At 39.7% G+C, this 8,872-nt stretch overlaps 1 protein-coding gene across 1 annotated transcript; it reads left to right on the plus strand.

Moving 5' to 3' along the window:
* The first annotated feature begins 2,406 nt into the window (after positions 1 to 2,406).
* On the plus strand, positions 2,407 to 8,646 carry LOC137944330 (glyoxylate/hydroxypyruvate reductase HPR3-like). Its single transcript, XM_068789988.1, has 2 exons — positions 2,407 to 3,114; positions 7,938 to 8,646. The coding sequence occupies exons 1-2, from the start codon at positions 2,656 to 2,658 to the stop codon at positions 8,457 to 8,459; spliced, it is 981 nt and encodes a 326-aa protein (XP_068646089.1). The 5' UTR covers positions 2,407 to 2,655; the 3' UTR covers positions 8,460 to 8,646.
* Positions 8,647 to 8,872: the final 226 nt, after the last annotated feature.

Raw genomic sequence — 8,872 nt, forward strand, 5'->3', positions numbered from 1 at the left:
AACCACTACCACACTCAACTTTCATATGGAATTAGAGGGCTGGAAAAGAGTTAAGGGCAGTTTGAGAGAAGGGAATGAGATTATGAAAAAAAGATTAAAGAGGGAAGAAGAGGAAGGGAGCTCGTGAGGTAAGAGAGAAGAGAAGAGAAAGAGAAGCAAAGTGGAGAGAAAAGAAGAGAGGAGATAGGGACAAGTAGAGGGAGGTAAGGGAGGTAAGAGAGCAATAAAAAAAGGGCTTCAAGCATTAGCTTATTTGTCGTAGCCAAGCTTCTTCTATTTATAATTTCTCAAATGCATCAATAGGAAACTCAAACTCCTAGTAGAACGCTAATTACATCAAATAGAAAATTAAAACTCCTAATAGGAAACACCAACTAAGAATGATATCCTAAACATGACTCTCTAACCTAAGACTCACTCTTTTAACCAACTCTTGACTTTTTCACCAAAAATCCCTAAACTACACCAAGGAGGCTTGTACCCCCTTTTTTTCGTGCTTGGTGCCTAAGGCATGTTACAATCTCATTTTACCCCTCTAACATTACACCCCAACTCCTAATTAGCTTCTAATACAAAAAGTTATGAACTCTATCACAGCAGTCCTTAGAAGTTCCATCAGCTCAGTTGATAGATGTAAGAACTAGAATGAGGCAGAGATCAGAGTCTTCCTCCACACCATAAAGCTTTTCAAGAGCAATATCCCTACCTGCTCTTTGTCAAGGGAGATCTCTATGTAGCCATGATCAGGGTGAACACAAAGAACTTCCCTTGGCAGCTGCACCAATATTTTAATAAAGTCAAGGACATAAGAATGCCATGTCTGTGGATCTCCTCCTCTGTCTGTTAATCACCTAGCACATATTCACAAGATTGAGGAATTCCCATAAATACCTTATTATGGTGATTCTCACTTTTTATAGCTGATTGTTTAGTACCTGCAGTCCTGACCTTTTCAAGTGTCCTCAATGTACTCTATATAAAGAGAAATACTCACTGTACTTGAAATAAAGTAAGGAACGATGCCAATTTTTTTCATACTTTGCCCACTCTGGAGTCCTTGATACGAAGGATCCTGTCAAGGATGAGCTGAAAGCACTTTTCGAAGGGTTTAAAATTTTCTAGGACAAAGTTCGAGGACCTTTTGAGACAGAAGAAGATTCAAAGGGGTGATATGGTGGCACTGTGGATACATACAACTTTTAAGATAATGTGTCCAGAGCAGACGATACTAAGAACGCCGAGTGAAAACTCTGACCAAGATTTGACAATTTGATTTGCCAAGAGGTTAATTATTTCTATCTTTCCATTAATGCCTTGGCTTCCATCGACTTGACACGATCAATCTTTCTTCCATATGAAAGCCAACACAACAATATCAATGGATAAAAAGGATCCATCCCTCACCAACTTATTTTGGAAAAGAAATCCGAGAAAAATCTAGTTGGTAACTAAAAATTCCTCCATTAACGTGGCTACGTTACCATTGAGACTGTAGACGAGCAACTATTTAACCAATCTAAAGGACATTGGCTCCAATTTATATTAAAAAAAAACAAAACAACATGCATTAGAAATGAGAACGAACCAGACAATAATAACCGATTCCTCCAACTGCTGTGCCTCTGCGATGATCCGATCAAACTGTCCTTCACTTGCTATATGCACGAGCTCGACGGAAACCGGGCCGTCATCAACTTCTTGAAACTGACCATCTACACTGTTAGCAACCGGAGTTCGAAATTTGGTCCTAATTTGCGCATCTCGCAGAGATTTAAAAGGCTTTTGGTGTAAAAAAGGTACTTTGAGAGTAACAGGGAGACGAGCAGAAGGAAATTTTACGAGTATTCGGCTACGGAGGGACTGAAGAGAAGTCGAAATAAGAATCGATCGGGGCATTGGGAGAAAAAAGATCAAGATAGTTGAGGCAACAAAATGTCTTGGAATCGTTTAGCGTTCCTGAACAGGAAATTTTCATCTCTAAGGTCTCCTCTCCATGCCTAGTGAAATATTCTATTTATAATTTTAATTATTCTATTATTTTGAATTATGATTAATTTTACTTTTTTTATAATATATTATTTAATAAATAATTTACAATAGCACGAATACAAAACCAGTCAGGTTTTGATGGTTCTTCGACTGATCGACCAAGCAGTAAGCGGCAGGTTCATGGCTATCTCCCATCCCTTCCCTCCTTCGCAGCTAGTCTGGGAAGGGGTGCACACCCTTCCCCCTCGCTGTAAAATACCAGTGGGACTCTATTGCATGGAACTTCACCACAACAATGAAAAAGGCCGGAGCACTTTCCCTTCCTCCTTGTTCTCTCCGCCATTTGTGTCGAGTTTTGTATTGTAGTGGAAAAGGTATGTCATCCGATATAGTTTTATAGTACTAAATAAACTAACATTAATTTACGATATAGAAGCATCAGATGATCTGGTAGTTAAACCTAATTTAAGGTTGTTAACGGATTTGAATCTTCACATCGTCCGGCTTATATGATAAATTGGCAATCAAATCACTCCAACTTCCGGCTATACTCCTTGTCTGTTAATCGGTCAGAAACGAGTCTATTAATTGCAGATTTACACCATCGCTCCGCTGTGAGAAAATCACAGGCTTCAGCTTTCCTGTTAAGTCTCTTCCATCCCAGAAATGTTGGGAGAAGCCTCACAGGGCACAGAGAGTCACAACCCCTCGGTACTTCTCCTCCTCCCGCTCTCTGACCCATTCATGGTGGCCCTTTCCCTCAAATACCGTATATTAAAGCCCTGGGAGTCCCCTCTGCCTTTAGACCAGTTCCTGCAGTCCGAGGCGCAGTCTGTCAGAGCTATCATCTGTTCGGGCTACTGCTCCATTGACGCTCACTTAATCCGTTCCCTCCCTGCTCTCCAATTTGTTTTCACGACCAGCGCCGGCCTTGACCATGTCAACCTTAATGACTGTAAACATTGGGGAATCGCTCTCGCCAACGCTGGGACGCTCAATTCCGAAGATGTCGCCGATTACGCTGTGGGTTTGTTGATTGATGTCCTTCGGAGAATTTCTGCTGCTGATCGGTATTTGCGCCAAGGTTTGTGGCCACTGCAGGGAGACTGCCCGCTGGGCTTCAAGGTCCTGTGCTCCACATTTCTTGCTCAATTTTTGTGAAATTGGTTTTTCAATATTCAACAAAGACTAATGTGAGAGAAAAATCGACTCTGGGTCCTTTACGTAGTGACGTCCGTTAAAATGCTCACTTTGCCATCACTTCTTGGCGTAGAGGAGACTCTGGATGGGTTTTACAGGGACTTTGGTAGAGGGAAAGAATGATTCTCGGGTAGAGTTGAGCTAGCTATAGTAACTGTTGTAAGTTTTGTCTGTGATACCACTGTCTTCAGACACCTTGATAGACACCAGTATTACCGTTGAGATATTAGCAAAATTACTTTCTAGGCTTTGGGAAGAGTAGTCATCTGAAAAAAAAAAAAAGAGAAATTGCAAAGCTAAATTAGTTTTTGTCTTACTTGTGTAGCTACATATATCAATCCTTTTGAATTAAGTTTTTCATAAGCAAATTATTGTTTTAATGTACTGTTTAAAGGATTAGCAACTAATTAATCTTGTAGTTGTATATTGATCCTTGGCTCCACAGTCATGTATCACAGACTGTCATGTTACCTGTGTCCTCTTAATGGATCAGTGGATTGAACCAGATGTAACTTGGAATGACATCCTAAACTGTGTTGGTGATATTGGTTTGCTGAAGTTTTGGTAAAGTGCAGTGTCTGCAGGAAGCTATTAGGTTGAGATTGAGAAGTTCACTATGAACTGTATTGGTTCAGTGGCAGTTAGCAGCCCTGTTATGCTTAACATAAATGTAGATGTTCAGGTGACCTGTCTTGTTCAATTAATTATTTTATTTGATTGTGGATTTTGATGGTTTTCAACAAGCCACCCCCGCTTACAAATTCTGGAGTAAAAATCATTTCAGTCAGTTTTTTCTTTTCTTTCATAAAGACCTCTTTGGGTATTTTGGTAGGGCAGGGGTGATGTACTCTGTGGTGAAGGACTAGTTAGGGCATTGATATTGGCCGAGTAAAAATAATCAGGTTAACTGAAGAGGGAAATAAAGATAGTTTTGGTGGCTTGTCAGGTTATAGGAAATGAAAGTTCTGAGTGGATGTACTTTGTCAAAATGAGGTTTACCTATATTCAGAAATGATTGGCACTTAACTGGTGCTTTTTGCTGTGTATTTCTGAGATTTCGACATTTTGATTCCCACCCTTATTAAGTCCTTTCTCGAAGCTTATCCGATTATCTTGTTCTCTTGATTTGTTAGCTGAATGAAAATCTAATTACAGAAATAAGAATAACGATGTCCTACCATATGTGGGTGCTAATGCCATTCCTAATTGACATGGTTATTTAAAATACTTGAGCACTGTGACTAAGAGCAATCCCAGCCTTTATGTCTTGTTTTTCTTTGATTTAGTGAAAAGCTTTTATGATAGAGAACGTTGAAATCTAAATAGGAAAGGAGTTCCCAGTTGCAAGAGATGAGCAATAGACACCCTATTTAGCTAATACATCAGCAATGGAATTAACGGCCTTAACTCACCCTACCATGAAACATCAAAAGGTCTACAAGTATCCATGGTTTCTTCATAGTCATATCTGAAATGCCAAGAAGGCTTCAAACTTTCTTTTATTTGATTTATAGTAATAGTGGAATCACCTTCTACTATTAAAGGAGCTAAGAAATTTTCAAAGAAGACCTTCAAACCTTGACTGAATGTGCTTAGTTTTGCTTCAGCTGAATCCTTCCAACCAATTGGATCTGAACATAGAGTGCCTAGAGCTTTCACGGTCCCTACTGACACCCCCTATACATGCTGGCTTTGGGTTACTATCGTCAAAAGTCAGCTTAAGGCTACCAATAGAAGGTGGAATTCAGGAAACAAGGGTAGGTGGAGAATGATTTACAGTCGTGGCCACCAATTTCCAGTGCCTTTTGACTTTTTGATCAATGAGAGAGGGATTGGAGGGAGCCCTTTGTAAGTATTATCCCAAGATACTATTTTTTGGAGCAGATTTTCGATCAAACCTGCCAATGAGGAGTCTATCTTGCTCAATATTGGCTTATTATGTTCTTTCCAAGTGCCAGGGGACAGATGCGACAGCAGCTTTCCTGCCAGTTAAACCAGCTTGTGACAAGTTCTGATTAAAGTTCTGAGCTATGAAATCATTGAAAGAGGACGGGACGCAGCAGCTTATACTGAACTAGTTGAGAACTGACCCTAGATTTGAAAACTGAAAGGGCACTGTGACAACAAATGGTCAATATTCTCTTCCTCTGCATCACAAAACTTTTGCAATTGCCTGGGGTTAGCCCTGCTTGTGCAATTACCAGTGAGGATCTTTTTGTGAGCTACTTTCTAAAGGAAACGAAGCACTTCCGTTGTAGCTATCAACTTCCGTGTAAGAGCAATCTTTTTAGCCTTCGTGTTGGTAGATGAGCCCAGTAATTTTCTATACAAAGAGGCTGTGGAAAATTCTCTCAGTCACTCTATGGTCCAAATGATATCATCTTGTCCAATGTCCTTGAAGTAAATACTTCTAAAATGGCTGCAGCTCAGTAATGTCAATAGCTCATTGATCATTAAGGCCTCTTCTGAATTGTAAGTTCCAACCTGTCCTGTTTCCGTGACCTCTCTAACATCTTTAACAGTGGCTATGTTATTGTGTGAAAGATTGAAGAGTCATAGAAATTGAACTTTTCGGGCAGAGTCTCCAGAAAATGTGGTCTGACCCTCTCCAATGTGGAATCTTGTTTGTGGCAAGAAATTTTGCCAGCACTTGATTATGGATCTCCAAATGCTTGATGTTCTATATGCGGAGTTTCAGAAGGAAACCAGCAATTACAGCCTTTGAAGTTGCAAATCGCCACAATCACTTTGTAAGGAAATCCTCACTTACTAATTTCACTTTCTTTGTGCCAATTCCCCATCCTCTTTATCTTTTACAAACTTCTGCCTGTTTGACAAGTGGGAAATGAAACTTGTCTTAGGGGCCCCACCATAGGAATTGTTTTTGCATCACCTCCATATCAATTTCACTTGAATGACATGGGATAAGTGAGCACAAATAGTTTAGCAAGCTAGCCTAAGTGGATTTTATTAATTTGGCTTTAGTTGCCAATGAAAGGAGCTTGCCCTTCCACAAGGCAAGCCTTTTTCAATTCTTTCAAGACTGGATTCCATAGAAACTCTTTTGTTTGACCATGGGAAAATGGAGCCACAATTACTATGTGAAGTTGGGTCCAAGGCCCATCCCAAAATGACTTGCCAACTTAGGAAACCTCTTTCCCAACTAAAAAACTCAAAATCTTTGTACTCACTAATCCTTGTGGGACTATTCTTTAACACTCTTCCTCACATGTAGGCCCTCTTTTGTGTCTCTATAAGTGGATAATTTAGGTGTAGGCCCTCTTTTGTGGCTCTATAAGTGGATAATTTAGGTGTAGGCCCTCTTTTGTGGCTCTACAAGTAGATAATTTTAGGTTTAGGCCCTATTTTGTGGCTCTACAAGTGGGTAATTTTTAGGTGTAGGCCCTATTTTGTGGCTCTACAAGTGGATAATTTTTAGGTGTACGCCATCTTTTTGTGGCTCTACAAGTGGATATATTAGGTGTAGGCCCTCTTTTGTGGCTCTACAAGTGGATAATTTAGGTGTAGGCCCACACATGAGTACCCGCTCTGATACCATGTGAAGTTGGGTCTAAGGCCCATCCCAAAATGAGTAGCCAACTTAGGAAACCTCTTTCCCAACTAATAAACTCAAGATCTTTGTATTCACTAATCCATGTAGGACTATTCCTTAACAAATTAGATGGAAAGACATCTTCTTGCAGCCAAGCATCAAGGCCAAGCTTTTTACTTTCTCCTTGTCTAGATTGACCCAAAAACAGCTGCTTGGCACAACATCATAGATATAAAATCTGGATATTGGGAGCCTGGTCAAATGAGCCATCATAAAAACAGAGGGTACTGTCTGCGAACTGAAGCTGAAGTATGTGTATATCTGAGTTTGTAAACGTAAAATTTTGTTTGAGCGAAACGACAAGAGAAAAGAAAATAGAAAGGATAGTTTTTGTTCCTTGTAGTTTAAAGATTCTCTCCCAAAATACTGGGAATAAGAGAGAAAAAAAGAATGTGAAAGTAGAGAAACAAAAGAACCAAACATATTTTGCTATTTTTTTCGCTTTCTTCATTAGTCAACCAAGAGAAACTATGTATCTCTTCCATTTCTTCCCCCACTTTCTCCATGGTACTAAACAAAGGGGAACTGTGTATGTCTCATCTTCTTTCTGATTCTTATCTTTTCTCTTTTTTTTTTTTCATACTGAACAGGGCTTCCGTTCTGTATGATTCACTTATTTTGTATATAATCTACAAAACTTGAATATTTTTCCATGTATTTATATATTCTTAAAATATTAAGTCTTGAGTTACATCAGTTTCTCAGTCAGCCTTGTTGTTCCGTGCACTCGAAACAATAATTTTTAGTCATATTGGAGCTCAGGTGAGAACTGCCTGACGGGTGATGTAATGATGTCTCCTCAAGATAGACCTAAGAGGAGTTGAACATCTCAATACACAGGCACTTCCCTTTTCTACTGAATGGTTGTCTATATAATGGTATCATAGGGAGGAAAATCCTTATAGTCATTATGGTTAATGCTAGCATCATCTTTTTGCTTCTCATCTAGCTTCAATGCATGTATATGGCAACACAAATCTACTGTATCATGCCGGCCTGTAAATAAGAAGTCCTGACTATTTTGCTAGTCATGTGAAAGAGTTTCTGATGATTCCAGCAGGTTGTGAACGAGCTTCATTAACTTGATGAGATGCCATTTTTGCTTGTTGTGACCTATTTGTGTTGATACTTGCAGCTGTCGAGAAAGCATGTTGGGATTATCGGGCTTGGCAGCATTGGATTGGAAGTTGCAAAGAGGCTTGAGGGTTTTGGTTGCATTATCTCATACAATTCAAGACAGCAAAAACCCTCACTACCATATCCATATTTTTCAAAAGTCTGTGATCTTGCAGCCAAATGTGATGTCCTTATAGTTTGTTGTGCTCTAAATAGTGAAACTTATCACATAATAAACAGGGATGTCTTATCATCTCTTGGCAAGAAAGGGATCATTATCAATGTTGGGCGTGGGAAACTCATCGATGAGAAGGAACTGGTGAAGTGTTTGACACATGGAGAGATTGGTGGGGCTGGTCTCGATGTCTTTGAAAATGAGCCTTCTGTGCCTCAAGAGCTCTTTAACTTGGATAATGTGGTGCTATCTCCTCATTCGGCGGCCCCCACAGCAGAGTCCAGCTCAGATTTACTTCAACTGATGATGGCCAATTTAGAGGCTTTTTTTGCTAACAAACCATTGGTTTCTCCTGTGACAATTTGATGGTTAGTGTGCCTTATCCCGACATCATCTCAGGGCTCTTAGGTGTTTGCAATTGTAGACAAACTGTATCTTTCACTTTCTCAGTGGAAAAGTGGCCTTAGATTATGTACACTTTATCTACTTGTTTCTTAATGGATTTTACATGGTTGTGGATGTTGAAGAGCTTTATTATCTTTTAATGAAGGGATGTCACAGCCTTTTTTTAAATGTCTAGTGGTCCTAGGATTTAAAGAAAGTGCACCTCTTGTACTAGTAGATTAGGCACTTGGAGTCATGGTTAATGTAATTCACCGGATCAAACCATTACTTTGCTGTGTTGTTCCAAATTTAGTAGGGGTCAGGTCAGGTCAGGGAGTTGGAGTAACGCTTTGTATTTTCAGTAGGTCCCCTTTGATTCATCCCAAGGCCAGCTT

The sequence above is a fragment of the Aristolochia californica genome, unplaced genomic scaffold, assembly GCF_029961685.1.
Source record: "Aristolochia californica isolate CCGP_79_NKW_82.1479 unplaced genomic scaffold, dmAriCali1.0.hap1 SCAF_11, whole genome shotgun sequence".
NCBI classification, from domain to species: domain Eukaryota; kingdom Viridiplantae; phylum Streptophyta; class Magnoliopsida; order Piperales; family Aristolochiaceae; genus Aristolochia; species Aristolochia californica.

Bases quoted from the DNA above. Each gene is read 5' to 3' on its own strand.
- LOC137944330 (XM_068789988.1), top strand. From the start codon at position 2,656: ATGTTGGGAGAAGCCTCACAGGGCACAGAGAGTCACAACCCCTCGGTA. The intron at 3,115-7,937 runs GTCCTGTGCTCC...TGATACTTGCAG, and splicing joins ACTGCCCGCTGGGCTTCAAG to CTGTCGAGAAAGCATGTTGG.